Below are 15,424 nucleotides of genomic sequence, written 5' to 3'. Positions count from 1 at the left end.
GCACAGCACACACACACACACCACCACACAAACACACACACACAAGCCCCACCACAGCAGCACACACACCACACATGTTTGACTAACTTAAAAGCACAAAACAATCAGCTATCAGAGATGATCAAATTCTCATTCTGGACCAAACATTTAATTATTGAGATGTGGAAAAATCCCATCAAGTTTTCAGTGTTTGACTAAGAGTACCCAGACTGTCAAGGCCTGTTTTCAGTGTTTGACTAAGAGTATCCGGACTGTCAAGGCCTGTTTCAGTGTTTGACTAAGGGATGTAGCCGCAGGACGTCAAGGTCGAAGTTTTCAGTGTTTGACTTAAGGAGTACCCAGACTGTGGCAGACCTGTGTTTCAGTGTTGAGCTAAGGGAGTACCACAGACTGTCGAAGTCAAGTTTTCAGTGTTTTGACTAAGGAAGTAGCCCCAGACTGTCATAGGTCAAGTTGTCGAGTGTTTGACCTAAGGAGTAGCCCAGGGACTGTCAAGGCCTGTTTTTCAGTGTTTGGACTAAGGAGTGACCCAGACTCGGTCGAAGAACCTGTTTTCAGTGTATTGACTAAGGAGTACGCCCAGGACTGTCAAGACCTGTTTCAGTGTCTTGACTAAAGAACCAGACGTCAAAAGCCTGTTTCATGTTGTAGACTAAGATCCAGACTGTCAACTCAAGTTTCAGTGTTTAGCTACGAGTACCCAGACTTCAAGCCTGTTTTTCATGTGTTGACTAAGGCAGTTACCCAGACTTCAAGGCCTGTTCCAGTGTTGACTAAAGATACCCAGACTGTCAAGACCTGTTTCAGTGTTGACTAAGGTATCCCAACCTGCCAAAGACCTGTTACAGGTTGTGACTACAGGTAGTACCCAGACTGTCAACGGCCTGTTTCAGGTGTTTGACTAAAGAGTACCCCAGCACTGTCAAAGGCCTGTTTCCAGCGGTTTTGACTAAAGGTAGGATCAGTTACCCAGGACTGTCAAGACCTGTTTCAGTGTTGACATAAAAAGAAGGTACCCAGACTGTCAAGGCCTGTTCCAGTGTTTGACTACAAGAGTACCCAGACTGTAACAAGAACCTGTTTTCAGGTTTGGACAAGGATACCCAACTCGTCAAGACCTTTTCGTGTTTGACAAAGAGTACCCAGACTGTCAAAGCGCCTGTTTCAGACATGTTTGACTAAGGTACCCAGACTGTTCAAGTCCAAGTTTTCAGTGTTTGAACTAAGAGTACCCCAGACTGTCACAGGACCTGGTTTCAGTGTTTGACTAAGATACCCAGACTGTCAACACGTTAGTTCAGTGTTCTGACTAAAGAGTACCCAGACTTCAAGACCTGTTTTCATGTTGACTAAGGAGTACCGCAGATGTCAACACCTGTTTTCAGGTGCTTTGACTAAGAGTACCAGATGTCAAGGCCTGTTTCAGTGTTGACTAAAGGATTACCCAGCACTCTCAAGCCTGTTCAGTGTCTATGACATTAAGGAGTACCCAGGGACCTTCAACGACCTGTTTTCAGTGTTTGACTTAAGAGTACCCAGACTTCAACCGGCCTGTTCAGGTTGCACAAAGATACCCCAGGACTGTCAAGGCCTGTTTTCCAGTGTTAGACTAAGAGTACCCAGGACTTGTACAAGACCTGTTTGTCAGGTTTGACTAAGAGTACCAGATTGTCCAAGCCTTTTCAGTGTTGACTAAAGAGATACCCAGACTCGTCAAGCGCCTGTTTCAGTGGTTGACTAAGGACGTACCCAACTGTCAAGGCCTGTTTCAGTGTTGACTAAAGAGTACCCAGACTGTCAAGGCCTGTTTCAGTGTTGACTAAGGAGTACCCAGACTGTCAAGTCAAGCTTTCAGTGTTTGACTAAGATACCCAGACTGTCAAGGCCTGATTTCAGTGTTGACAATAACGTACCCAGACTGTCATATGGCCTGTCTTTCAGTTTACTAAGGACTACCCAACTGTCCCAACGGCTTTTTCATGTTTGACTAAATGAGTACCAGACTTCCAAGCCTGTTTTCAGTGATTGCACCTAAAGGAAGTACCCAGACTGTCAACGCCTGTTTTCAGTGGTTTACTAAGGAGTACCCACGACTGTATCAAGGTCCTGCTTTTCAGTGTTTGACAAAGAGTCACCCAGACTGATCAAGAGCCCTGTTTGTCATGTTTGACTAAGCAGTACCCAGACTGTCAAGACCTGTTTTGCAGGGTTTGACTAAGGAGTACCCATACTGTCAAACTAGTTTTCCAGTTGTTTGACTTAAAGAGTACCCAAGACTGTCAAAAAGCGCCTGTTTTCAGTGTTTGACTAAGGAGACCCAGACTGTTCAAGGCCTGTTTTCAGTGTTTTGACCTAAAGAGTACCCAGGACTTCATAGGCCTGTCTTCAGTGTTTGGAACTAAGGACGTACCCAGAACTTCAAGGCCTTGTTTCAAATAAAATTAACAAGTAGAGTTGACTATTAAAAGTATCTTTAACTTACCTTCATGTAGCATTGAACAAAAATATCATCTTTCATATACTATAAATGTCTATACTAAGAGATCATAGTAGTCTACAGTAGGTCTATAGTTCTTACATCTCTCTCTTCCAGCAACAGCCGGTCCGGTCCCGATGGTCGTGGCATGATCTTCTACTTGGTCCGAATCTGATTCCAAGTCGTTGAGCTGGTTCTGCTGCTTGCCTTGTCCTTGAGACAATTCTAGGGATATTGTTTCTGCCATTGCCATTTCATTATAGAACTCCACTTGATGATATTTTTTAATATGACAACAATTACAGAATAGCGCTAATCTGCTGACACTGAGCCATATAWTAGGTCTTCAAAAAGGAGGGACAAATACAACCTGGAGGAAATTATTCTCCAAAAACAAAACAGAAGTGTCACTGACCCAATGATAAAGACTGAATATGTACACTCACCGGGTATATGGCCGATGTCCTCCTCTGGTGCCAATAAGATAGGCTACAGTTCGCTCATTTAAGTTGAGCATTTTGATATCTAAAAGACAGATAGGAGTATTTTSATTGTCTTCTCTTTACAGCAATAGCCATTTGCTTTCCAAATTGTTTTTTCCGTGYTTGTATTTTTAAATATTGTGATATGCCTGTCTGGGTCTCTGTGCTTTTCCCTGACAGTCGCAACTCAACAATCCTCTATTTGGTATTTCTCCGTGCGAGCTGCTCAAATTGTGAGCTCTTCTGACTGTAGGCTATGCGATTTAAAACAAGTCACAATTATTATTTTTAAACACTAATGATTCTCTTTGGCCAAATCATGCTTTCTGGTGTATTTGCCTGTTTTAATTATTTTATTTATAGYAGTATAATTTTGGTAATTCAATTAACTTTAGGGAAAGCTCATAGCTTCCCCTAGCCCTATGGACGCGCTGCCTATGCCTAGAAGTGATAGCAGACTGAATAAAGACTGCTATCGATACTAGAAAAGTACGTATTCCACCACTTCTCCTACAGTGTCCATGTGAAGTACCTTATGGACATTTTGTCTTTTGGTGGGAAAAAAGTAGATGCATATCATCATGTCTACATACACTGTGACAGCAATAACGTGCAAATGGACAACACATATATTTATCTCTGCCTAGAATTGAATTTWTTTGAATGATCAACGATTAGGAATTATAAAAATAAAACATAGTTTCAATGTATTAAAAGAGTTGCAACTATTTTTGCCAAACACAGGTTGTCAATTCATATCAGAGAGGAAGAGTTGCGTGTAGACAGTGACCCACTCGATTGACTACATATCCCAGGCTTAGTAACAACTTCCGGGACACGAGGGTTGTCGAAAAGCTTAAAACTCGACCAAAATGCGCAAAAGCAGAACTGTTTGGTTTGTTGTTGTGAACTTGTAGCTAGTTAGATTTTTTTGGTTTTATATACACTAACGGTACGTCATCAAAGCTACTGATATCATGGATGCGTTACACAGACATCGTTCTCTTCACAAGGGGACGACTCCACCATGGAAGGAAACCTACAGGAAGGTAAACGTTAGTTATGGGATCTATCATGATCTGGACGGTGGCTTGCTAACAAGTTAACCACGGCTAGTTGATAGACTGAAAGGCCAAACATTAGGCGTAATCTGAATCTAGCTGCAACTAGAATTGGAATAACGCTCAATATTTGAAGACTTGCGTGGCTCGCCGAGTTAATGCCATGACTTTAGCTCATGAAGTGTATCATGTTTTGATGGTTGTTAACGTTTGTTTTTGTTCCTCAGCGTTGCGTGGACAGGTTGAAGAACAGCCGAGCRAGGTTACTGGAGAAGTACCGTCAGATGGGAGATGGTCAACACTGCAGCGCCAAGGGCTCTGTTTTCGTCCAGGAGGTGATGGAGGAGGAGTGGACTGCGCTCCAGTCGGCCAACAGAGGGCTGCCCACCCCGTGGCGTAAAGACGGAATGGAAGAGGTGAGGGTTTGTCCGTTGCATAATGACTGTGCATGAGAGGTAATCGTGTAGCTAACATGACACATGCATACAACTAATCTCCAGCTAATTTTACATGAGTTATGTAACATGACATAAAGGTGAAATAKATTRTTTATTTAAAATAAGGCAMATGGCTACTTAGCGCTWACKTCGTGTCTTCTCTACAGATGTACAGTGTCATGAAGGAGTATGATGAACTGGCAGTGTTTGAAGAAATCCAACAGGAACTTATGTCTCAAGGTAGTTTAATTCCCAAATGAATCTTGCCTGAATGTATTAGTACACACACACACAGCTACACAAACAGACAGGAAAACCGGTTGAAACCCCTGGGCATAGATGCTTCTCTCTGAATGACATGCAACTTGTTCTCTCTCCAGAGCTCTCCATCATTGAGGAATYTGAGAGAAGCATGCGGTTCGAGGAGCAGTACTTGAATTCAGTTGTGGAAGGGCTGGAGGGAGAAAGGCAAATCATATGTCCCGTATGTCACGTGTAAGTCTCTCCCAAGATGTGACTTGATACGCTACTGCACTTGCTCCGATGCGTCGTAGTTAAGACTCTAAAACCATGGACTGTGTGACTATCTACATTTCAGACACAACCTAACTGTGAACAGCCATTTTACCTCCTGTCCCTGTGGGCTTTACATCAACACAAGGGTTTGTATGATCTCCTATACAATTCAAATTGACCAACCCCTGTTGTGCTGACCACTCTGTTCCTCACGATAAGGCACTTTCTAGTTAATGTACTACACTTTTGGCTGATTGACGTCTGTTCATCTCGTCTCCAGCAAAGCAACGTGACCATCGAGTCTCTGCAGTGTTTGTTAGAGAGGAGTGTAACGGAACACATGGAGGATTGTCTTCAGAATCCCGTCTTCTCCATGGCCTCCAATGCAGATAGCTCTCCAAACCTCATGATGAGCTGCAAGGTGACTGACTGGCTTGAATACATGCGTGTGTGTCCCAAAATGGCAATCTGTTCCCTACATAGTGTACCTCTTTTGACCTGAACTCTATGGGCCCTGGTTAAAAGTAGTGTACTATAAAGGGAACAGTGCCACTTGGGACACAAATGGTCTCTAATCATACTTACAATCCCCTTCTGTTCAGGCCATAATGTTACACTTAACTAGTATCACTACTGCGCTTCCTACACGTAGTGCCTAATGTTAAACATTCCTAATATATTCTTCTGATAAGTCATATTTTGATTAAAGGGGGTACTGGACAATTTGCACAGGTTTATATTGTTTAATTTTAGGTGTCAAAGCAATTACCCATGAATAGTTCTATCATATCGTTGAATGCAGTGACTGATCACTGAATGGATCTTGTTTCTGATTTCAGGCTTGTGATTACCTGTCCATAGTTCTGTGATTCACCTGTCCTACCGGGGGAAAAGTCTGATTTTTAACCATCCTGTGTCCGTGGGAGGATTTTTCAACTCTGAAATAAAGACTTTATATTTGTACAGTAAGATTGGGCCGTTTACTGGTATTCAGAGCATGTCTTAAAGACTTACGTTAAGAGGGCACAATCGTCTGCCAAAAGTAGTTCCTGCAGTACATTGGGCTGGCTAATGGGATGCCATAGCTCTGATCATGACAGCTGATAAGTCCGTTACCAGTGTCTCAGATGTTTTCCTGTGATCTTTCTGGAGGCCTTCCTCCCTAAAAAGGTACACAGACTGCGACAACTAGCTCAATGCCTGAAACAAGTCCTTTTGATATGATCACTGGCTTAATTTCTCTTCTGCACTGTTGTCCTCATGAGGGGAAATGTACACAACTGACGCATGTCAGCAATAAAACCATGCTTAACCCACCCGTGTCATTAATGTCTCACCACACATCTTGCTCCATGATGTTCACGACACTAACAGCCTTTATATTAGCCTCAGTAAAACAGATGCAGCAAAGTGATTCAATATGAAATTAAGAGCTGCAGAAGCATCAAATGCCACAATTCTTGTACCTATTACCCACTCCCCTCACCCAAAATTAGATTGGACACAAATGGAAAATATTTAGGAGGGGATGGTGTCTAAAACTGAAATTTAAACACGTAACAATGAATTTTGTTCCATCTACACATTAATTGCGTTTGATAAAGCCACTAAGGTCCTCCAGGAACTTGAGGTACTCCTGATGCTCCATGGCAGTGCTCAGCTCAATCAGTTCATCAGCAAACGTGTTGTCAACCCCCCGGTCAGCCAGGAAGTCCATCAGGTGGTCATACAGAGCCTGGAGAGAGAGATGGGCCAGTTTGAAGCATCGGAATCAGGAAAACCTATAAGCCAGGCCAAATTCAAGTAGAGCAGCCTTCCTGAAAATGTCCTATTGTAGGCAGTAAAGTCATCGTAGATGAATAATAGCCTGGGTACCAGTCTTTCTGCCCTCTTGGCAACACCACAAACAGATCAGGCTAGAATACTGAAGCAATGATATTTAGACATGCTGAGAGAAAGACCATGAGCATCAGCTCTTACCCAGTCCAGAGACTCTGTGTTGAGTGTGTAGGACGTCTCCTTCCAATCTTCATCTCCCTCGGGCTGGAAACTGACCTCACGTATGGAAAAGATGTCACTCTCCTCTTCCCCTTCACCATGGCTTACCTGAGAAATCAATTTAACCCAACAGTTAGATTTATTGCTTATTAACAAAATGTGGTAAGGAACAAATCAAAGCCTGCTTCCCAATAACTATGTTGATAAAGATGTCTTCTAMTAATGAAATGTTTCTATAGCCAATGATGATTCATTTGTAGGATATCTTACCTCATCTTCAGGATAATGGCAGTCAAACACCAAGGAATGTTTTGCTGCTGGTTTCGTCACCTCGACAACAAAGTTGGGTGTTGACACAATATCTGGCTGTTAGGAAACACAAGGTTCAAAGCCTTAGTGTTGTAACAGCTGGCTGGTATGGACAAATTCATATAGAGATAAATGTAACTATGTTGCCCAATAACTATATATACACACAACTAAAATAGCAAAAAAGAAAACGTCCTCGCTGTCAACYCCYTTTATTTTCAGCAAACTTAACATGTGTATGAACGTAAGATTCAACAACCGAGACAAACTAAACAAGTTCCACAGACATGTGACTAACAGAAATTGAATAATGTGTCCCTGAACAAAGGGGGGGGTCAAAATCAAAAGTAAGTTAGTATCTGGTGTGGCCACCAGCTGCATTAAGTACTGCAGTGCATCTCCTCCTCGTGGACTGCACCAGATTTGCCAGTTCTTGCTGTGAGATGTTACCCCACTTTTCCACCAAGGCACCTGCAAGTTCCCAGACATTTCTGGGGGGAATGGCCCTAGCCCTCACCCTTTGATCCAACAGGTCCCAGACGTGCTCAATGGGATTGAGATCCGGGCTCTTCGCTGGTCATGGCAGAACACTGACATTCCTGTCTTGCAGGAAATCACGCACAGAACGAGCAGTATGGCTGGTGGCATTGTCATGCTGGAGGGTCATGTCAGGATGAGCCTGCAGGAAGGGTACCACATGAGGGAGGAGGATGTCTTCCCTGTAACGCACTGCGTTGAGATTGCCTGCAATGACAACAAGCTCAGTCCAATGATGCTGTGACACACCGCCCCAGACCATGATGGACCCTCCACCTCGATCCCGCTCCAGAGTACAGGCCTCGGTTTAACGCTCATTCCTTCGACGATTAACGCGAATCCGACCATCACCCCTGGTGAGACAAAACCGCGACTTGTCAGTGAAGAGCACTTTTTGCCAGTCCTGTCTGGCCCAGCGGCGGTGGGTCTGTGCCCATAGGCGACGTTGTTGCCGGTGATGTCTGGTGAGGACCTGCCTTACAACAGGCTTACAAGACCTCAGTCCAGCCTCTCTCAGCCTATTGCGGACAGTCTGAGCACTGATGGAGGGATTGTGCGTTCCTGGTGTAACTTGGGCAGTTGTTGCCATCCTGCACCTGTCCCGCAGGTGTGATGTCCGGATGTACCGATCCTGTGCAGGTGTTGTTACACTTGGTCTGCCACTGCGAGGACGATCAGCTGTCCGTCCTGTCTTAGGCGTCTCACAGTACGGACATTGCAATTTATTGCCCTGGCCACATCTGCAGTCCTTATGCCTCCTTGCAGCATGCCTAAGCCGCGTTCACGAAGATGAGCAGGGACCCTGGACATCTTTCTTTTGGTGTTTTTCCAGAGTCAGTAGAAAGCCTCTTTAGTGTCCTAAGTTTTCATAGTTGTGACCTAAATTGCCTACTGTCTTTAACCAGGCAGTAGGCTTTAACCACTAGGCAAGCTGTTAGTGTCTTAACGACCTTTCCACAGGTGCATGTTCATTAATTGTTTATGGTTCATTGAACAAGCATGGGAAACAGTGTTTAATAAAACCCTTTACAATGAAGATCTGTGTAGTTATTTGGATTTCTACCAATTATCTTTGAAAGACAGGGTCCTGAAAGAAGGACGTGTATTTTTTTTSCTGAGTTTATATAATAAAAAGTTCATGGACAGTTACTTTATATAAGCAGGAGGGTGCGAGACAATTWTTTTCACAGTGCCAAGTATTAACTGAGATGGTAGCCAGTAGCTATGCTTCCATTAACTAGTCCAGTGATTTGTTTTTGTCGACATTTAGAACGTTTGTATAGAAAATAGATGTGACAAATATCTGCTAGTGCAGTTACATTTAATGATCGTGTCGATATAAACTGCTGGATGTATAAAAAAAAAAATCTACTTAATTTGTGCAAAAACCTACGGTGTTTAATAACCATGTTGTGGTTGAAGTGTTTCCATTACCCATTTGGGCAAATTGCGCATTAAAGCTGCAATATGTAACATTTTGGGCAGCCGGATCAAATTCCCAGAGAAACTTGAGTTATAGATCTGTCATTCTCATTGAATACAAGTCTAAGAAGCAGTAGATCTGTTCTAAGTGAGCTATTCTACGCTTCCCGWTCTTAAGTTTAGTTTTTAAGTCTTCTTACTTTCAGTTTTGTACATCAACTTCAAAGAGCTGAAAATAAAATATTTTGGGTGATTGAAAAGATATTTCACAGCGGTGTAGATGGTACAATGATTCTCTACACCATGTATTGCCTGTTTTGTCACAAACTGAAATTAGACAAACTTTATGAATTTTAGCAACCAGGAAATGGCGGCACGATTTCTGCATATTGCACCTTAATTAAGTTGGCGACAGCCAGTATGCCTTCCCAACTATCATGTCTCAGGTACGCCATGAATGCCAGGCATGGATAGAATGCAATAATTGACTAATATTAGCCATATTGTAATAGTTCTCATGTGCCAACGTATCGCCATATTCAATGCCACTGTGAAACGTACACCTCTGTAGATGTGTAATAATTGGATGGTGATACTTGCCAGCCAAACAGAAAACCAAGGCGAAGCAATTCAGGCATACTTTAAAGTCAGGACAATCCCTGTCCTTCAAAAGAAAACCGWTTTTTTTGTTGTTGAAAGAATCCATTTTGCAGTAGGCATTTAGAATTAAATGTGGATTGGAGCTTATAGTTAAGTGATTACATCATGTTCCCCACGTACCTTCAAAAGTATTCAACGATCATCATTTATAAAAAAATAAAATAAAAAAAACATTTCCCATCATAACTTGTTGCAATAAATACATTTTGACAAAAGACAAATCAACCCYTGGTCTTTAGAAAACGCCTCCCATATCTGCAGTTTCCATTAAACACGTCACAAAGATTTTATTTTGCATCATTGCTTTTGTAAAATAAAACTGGGTCAATGGAAACCTGCCTAGTGATTCAAAAAATAAGTTATTTAATTTACATATCCAGGGAATGCATGACTGATATTTTGATGTGCCACCTGTCAAAAACAGGATCCAGAATTATCWGATTTATTTTTAGCCCTTCCGGGGATGAATTTGCCATCTTTGTTCATTSATATTACTCGCCACCCGAGAAAGTCGGAACTCAAAGCACTTAGATTGATCAATCTAGCAACAAGATAATATTTAGAGTTGGCAATCTATTAGCCTACATGGCTATCAGTAAATGTAARGTCGTACAGAAACTATKCAGCGCTAGGCCACTTGGCCTATTCACCGCAAATGAAAAGCGTGCCCAGAGTAAACTGCCTGCTACTCAGTCCCAGTTGCTAATGTATGCATATTATTAGTCGATGTGYATAGAAAACACTCTGAAGTTTCTAAAACTGTTTGAATGATGTCTGTGAGTATAACAGAACTCATATGGCAGGTGAAAACCTGAGAAAAATCCAACCAGGAAGTGGGAAATCTGAGGTTTGTAGGTTTTCAACTCTTGGCCTATCGAATACACAGTGTCTATGGGGTCACCTTGTTTGATGCTTCTACTGTGAAGTGGGGCCYAATGAGAGGGGATTGAGTAAGGTCTGCCATGAGCTAAACATGAGCTGACCATGCGCGTTCACGTGAGAGCGAGCTCTGTTCCATCGCATTTCTGAAGACAAAGGAATWCTCCGGTTGGAACATTATTGAAGATTTATGTTAAAAACATCCTAAAGATTGATTCTYTACRTCGTTTGACATGTTTCTACGGACTGTAATATGACTTTTCGTCTGAACTTTTGCCTGGACATGCCCGCGCGGCGTGAGTTTAGATTGTGTACTGAACGCGCGAACCAAAAGGAGTAATTTGGACATAAATGATGGACTTTATGGAACAAATCAAACATTTATTGTGGAACTGGGATTCCTGGGAGTGCATTCTGATGAAGATCAAAGGTAAGTGAATATTTATAATGCTATTTCTGACTTATGTTGACTCCAACATGGCGGATATCTTCTTGGGTTGTGTTGGTCTCTGAGTGCCGTACTCAGATTATTGCACGGTTTACTTTTTCCGTAAAGTTTTTTTGAAATGACACATCGGTTGCATTAAGGAGAAGTATATCTTTAAATCTGTGAATAACACTTATATCTTTTATCAATGTTTATTATGAGTATTTCTGTGATTTGATGTGGCTCTGTGCAAATTCACGGGATGTTTTGGAGGAAAAGCCAAATGTAAACTGAGGTTTRTGGATATAAATATGAACTTGATCGAACAAAACATAGATGTATTGTGTAACATGTTGTCCCGGGAGTGTCATCTGATGAAGAATATCAAAGGTTAGTGAATAATTTGATCAATATTTCTGTTTTTTGTGACTCCTCTCTTTGGTTGGAAAATCGCTGTATGCTTTCTGTGATTAGTTGCTGACCTAACATAATGATATGTTCTGCTTTCACCAAAAAAGCTATTTTTTTTTAATATATATATTTTTTTTAAATCGGACTCTGTGGTTCGATTAACGAGAATTGTATCTTTAAAATGGTGTCTAATACTTGTATGTTTGAGAAAATGTAATTATGAGATTTCTGTTGATTGAATTTGGCGCCCTACAATTTCATTGGCTGTTGGCGAGGTTAAGGCTAAGAAAGAGCATTGTATGTAAAGGTTAAACTCTCACCCGACCAGACTCATTATTGCAATAATTATTTGATATTGAATAAAGATGATTGTTTGAGGAAATGACAAAGTCTCTCTCACTTGATTAGAATAGTCCAGCATTAATTGCCTTGAAAACTGTCTTTNGCTCTGTTCCATCGCATTTCTGAAGACAAAGGAATACTCCGGTTGGAACATTATTGAAGATTTATGTTAAAAACATCCTAAAGATTGATTCTGTACTTCGTTTGACATGTTTCTACGGACTGTAATATGACTTTTCGTCTGAACTTTTGCCTGGACATGCCCGCGCGGCGTGAGTTTAGATTGTGTACTGAACGCGCGAACCAAAAGGAGTAATTTGGACATAAATGATGGACTTTATGGAACAAATCAAACATTTATTGTGGAACTGGGATTCATGGGAGTGCATTATGATGAAGATCATCAAAGGTAAGTCAATATTTATAATGCTATTTCTGACTTATGTTGACTCCAACATGGCGTATATCTTCTTGGGTTGTGTTGGTCTCTGAGCGCCGTACTCAGATTATTGCAGTGTTTACTTTTTCCGTAAAGTTTTTTTGAAATCTGACATATCGGTTGCATTAAGGAGAAGTATATCTTTAAATCTGTGAATAACACTTGTATCTTTTATCAATGTTTATTATGAGTATTTCTGTGATTTTATGTGGCTCTGTGCAAATTCACGGGATGTTTTGGAGGCAAAGTCAAATGTAAACTGAAGTTTTTGGATATAAATATGAACTTGATCGAACAAAACATACATGTATTGTGTAACATGTTGTCCCGGGAGTGTCATCTGATGAAGAAGATCAAAGGTTAGTGATAAATTTTATCAATATTTCTGCTTTTTGTGACTCCTCTCTTTGGTTGGAAAATCGCTGTATGCTTAGTTGCTGACCTAACTAGCTGTAACTGTTATCCAACCACAACCTTCAACACAACCATCAACAGCTGCAGTTGGTTTGGTAGCACCGTCCCTTTTTGTTTTTGCTTTCACCGGAAAGCTTTTTATTTTTTTTATTTTTTTTAAATCGGACTCTGTGGTCCGATTAACGAGAATTGTATCTTTAAAATGGTGTCTAATACTTTTATGTTTGAGAAAATTGAATTATGAGATTTCTGTTGATTGAATTTGGCGCCCTGCAATTTCATTGGCGAGAGTCCTTTACAGGTTAAGAAAGAGCATTGTCTGTAAAGGTTAGACTCTCAGCCCAACACTCAAGGGTGTTGGGTCAACCAGCCTCACTATTGCAATAATTAATTGATATTGAATAAAGATGATTGTTTGAGGAAATGACAAAGTCTCTCTCACTTGATTAGAATAGTCCAGCAGTAGTTGCCTTGAAAACTGTCTTTCGGCCACAATAGCATTCTGCGCAACGGTCATATGCTTGTGCTTCTCAGAATGGATCTCTCCCCCCCTCCGTGTCACAGTGGGCAGAGGGAGTGAGTGGCTCGCTCACATAACAACCAAAAGCGAAAAAGAGACTCATAGCKAGAATCAACATAATGCATAGGCAGGCTATTACTGTTGACCAAATAATGATTTTACATTTAGAACAATCTACAGGAATGTTGTGTTGCAAAATCACAGAAAATTACTTACATAATCAAAATGTAAGAGGAAGCCAATGTCTGTGTCTACATTTCGGTTTATCATTCCAGCTCTAGACTTACCTCACTTTCTGCCGACTTCTGTCCCTGCACTTGTTCAGCCTCCTCTTCAAAGTTAGGGGGAACACTGTTGTTGATGTTGAATGTGACGGTCACTCTGCAAGGAAGGGATCAGACAATGATTCTATAAAGAATACATTTCAAATTATGTGAATCATGACTGGGTTAATTTCGTGCAGGTGTGCATTTATTGATAGGACATCCCAACTGTATTCATAGTCAAAATAAAATGTCTGCCGGGGTGGTAGGTAGCCTAGTGGTTAGAGTGTAGAGGCGGCAGGTAGCCTAGTGGTTAGAGTGTAGAGGCGGCAGGTAGCCTAGTGGTTAGAGTGTAGAGGCGGTAGGTAGCCTAGTGTTTAGAGTTGTAGAGGCAGGTAGGTAGCTATGGTTTTAGAGTGTAGAGGCGGCAGGTATCCTAGTGGTCAGAGCGTTGGACTAGTAACCGAAAGGTTGCAAGATCGAATCCTCGAGCTGACAAGGTAAAAATCTGTCGTTCTGCCCCCCTGAACAAGCAGTTAACCCACTGTTCCTAGGCCGTCATTGAAAATAAGAATGTGTTCTTATTAACTGACTTGCCTAGTTAAACGAAGGTAAAAATGTGACATTTACTCAGGAAGGGGGGGGGGGGGTATGTATTGTAATATTGACATAGAGTTATTTTCTCTTTACTTTTCTCCAGAGAGCGTCCTGATGAGTTTGGCTTCCGTGCCGTTCTGCTCTAGCTCCCACCCTCCAGACATCTTGGGAAGAGTCTTGCTTTTCTGAACCTTCTTCTCTTCTTTCATTTCATCAGACAGGAAATCTCCAAAGGCTTTGTCTCCTGAAACAGAGCAGTTAAAAAGAGTATATATTTTTTTTTTAAACGGAGAAGTCATTATTAACTACACGCTAGTCCTATACTGTCCKAAATATTTTTGCGCCCACCCATGTTCCATTTCCAAGGTCACATGCGCATTGCTCGACACACAGGTCCAGATGGAGATGCCATTAAGGATAGCTAGCCAGCTAACATCACACTCAATAGTTGGTTTCATCATCAGCTTCGCATTAGGCACTGCTCTAAAACATGCGGTCTTGCTTGATAAACCATGAGCTAACTTTTGACTAGATTCTATAGACATGATGGTTCCATACATTGGGGGACACGCATTGGTGACATATCTTGCACCTCCAGTCAGATAGTTACATGAGAACATATGTTACAAACGTTGTCCATGTTTTACAAGCTGGTCGRAGCTATTCTTCCATTGTTTTACACACAACTAACTAGCTAGTTCAACCAAGCAAGTGGAMGGGGGTCATTTAGCTAGCTAACGTTAACATAACGAGTACTCACACTACAGTAACTAGCTAGCTACCCAATTTAGCGATTATTACCTTCTGTATGTAGCGACACACATTCACAGGATACAGGACTCTGTCCTTTTGAACTGAAGAGTTTTGGTCTGTACCCCGATGCTGCACCATTGTTGCTCATCATCCAGAGAGACCGGGTGAAAGGCTGGATTGTTCCCGAGTTTGGAGAGCATAACGCCGATCTCGTAAGAGGATGGAGAGCACGAGTCGAGGACATTGTGGATGTAGAAATTCGAACTGCGGTAGTCACCGCTCGGGAAAGCGTCTTTAGCATGATTATAGGTTGGTCAATTTGACTAGTAAATAAAAATATATATAATGGTTTGATAAGTTCCAGTTACCAGCTACTGTACTGCGAGTACAAGTTATGCCTGGAAACACACGTGTGGAAGGACACCGTGACCTCCTCAAACTTTGAACCGGAAGTGACCACAAGGTCTAAACCAATGACTAG

The 15,424-nt window shown here is 41.7% G+C and overlaps 2 protein-coding genes across 2 annotated transcripts; one reads left to right on the top strand and one right to left on the bottom strand.

Annotated features, from left to right (window-relative positions):
• Positions 1 to 3,791: 3,791 nt before the first annotated feature.
• Positions 3,792 to 6,288, top strand: rpain (RPA interacting protein). Its single transcript, XM_024139323.2, has 7 exons — positions 3,792 to 4,007; positions 4,247 to 4,435; positions 4,624 to 4,696; positions 4,837 to 4,951; positions 5,055 to 5,118; positions 5,253 to 5,393; positions 5,812 to 6,288. Exons 1-7 carry the CDS (start codon positions 3,936 to 3,938, stop codon positions 5,839 to 5,841), a joined length of 684 nt encoding a protein of 227 aa, XP_023995091.1. The 5' UTR covers positions 3,792 to 3,935; the 3' UTR covers positions 5,842 to 6,288.
• A 46-nt stretch (positions 6,289 to 6,334) lies between these two features.
• On the bottom strand, positions 6,335 to 15,405 carry LOC112071896 (complement component 1 Q subcomponent-binding protein, mitochondrial). The gene is made up of 6 exons (XM_024139322.2): positions 14,992 to 15,405; positions 14,284 to 14,434; positions 13,618 to 13,711; positions 7,241 to 7,336; positions 6,953 to 7,078; positions 6,335 to 6,707 (listed from the first exon to the last, which is right to left on the bottom strand). Exons 1-6 carry the CDS (start codon positions 15,242 to 15,244, stop codon positions 6,558 to 6,560), a joined length of 870 nt encoding a protein of 289 aa, XP_023995090.1. The 5' UTR covers positions 15,245 to 15,405; the 3' UTR covers positions 6,335 to 6,557.
• Between the last annotated feature and the right edge of the window lie 19 nt (positions 15,406 to 15,424).

The sequence above is a fragment of the Salvelinus sp. IW2-2015 genome, unplaced genomic scaffold, assembly GCF_002910315.2.
Source record: "Salvelinus sp. IW2-2015 unplaced genomic scaffold, ASM291031v2 Un_scaffold1760, whole genome shotgun sequence".
In the NCBI taxonomy this organism is placed as follows: domain Eukaryota; kingdom Metazoa; phylum Chordata; class Actinopteri; order Salmoniformes; family Salmonidae; genus Salvelinus; species Salvelinus sp. IW2-2015.
Note: the sequence above shows the minus strand (reverse complement) of the source record. Positions and strands in the feature narration are given on the sequence as shown.

What these genes read in the sequence shown, in the direction of transcription:
- LOC112071896 (XM_024139322.2), bottom strand. Translation starts at nt 15,244, where the DNA reads ATGCTAAAGACGCTTTCCCGAGCGGTGACTACCGCAGTTCGAATTTCT. An exon ending in GCCATTATCCTGAAGATGAG is followed by an intron (nt 7,079 to 7,240) that starts GTAAGATATCCT and finishes TTGATTTCTCAG; the next exon opens with GTAAGCCATGGTGAAGGGGA. An exon ending in ACACAGAGTCTCTGGACTGG is followed by an intron (nt 6,708 to 6,952) that starts GTAAGAGCTGAT and finishes CTCTCTCTCCAG; the next exon opens with GCTCTGTATGACCACCTGAT.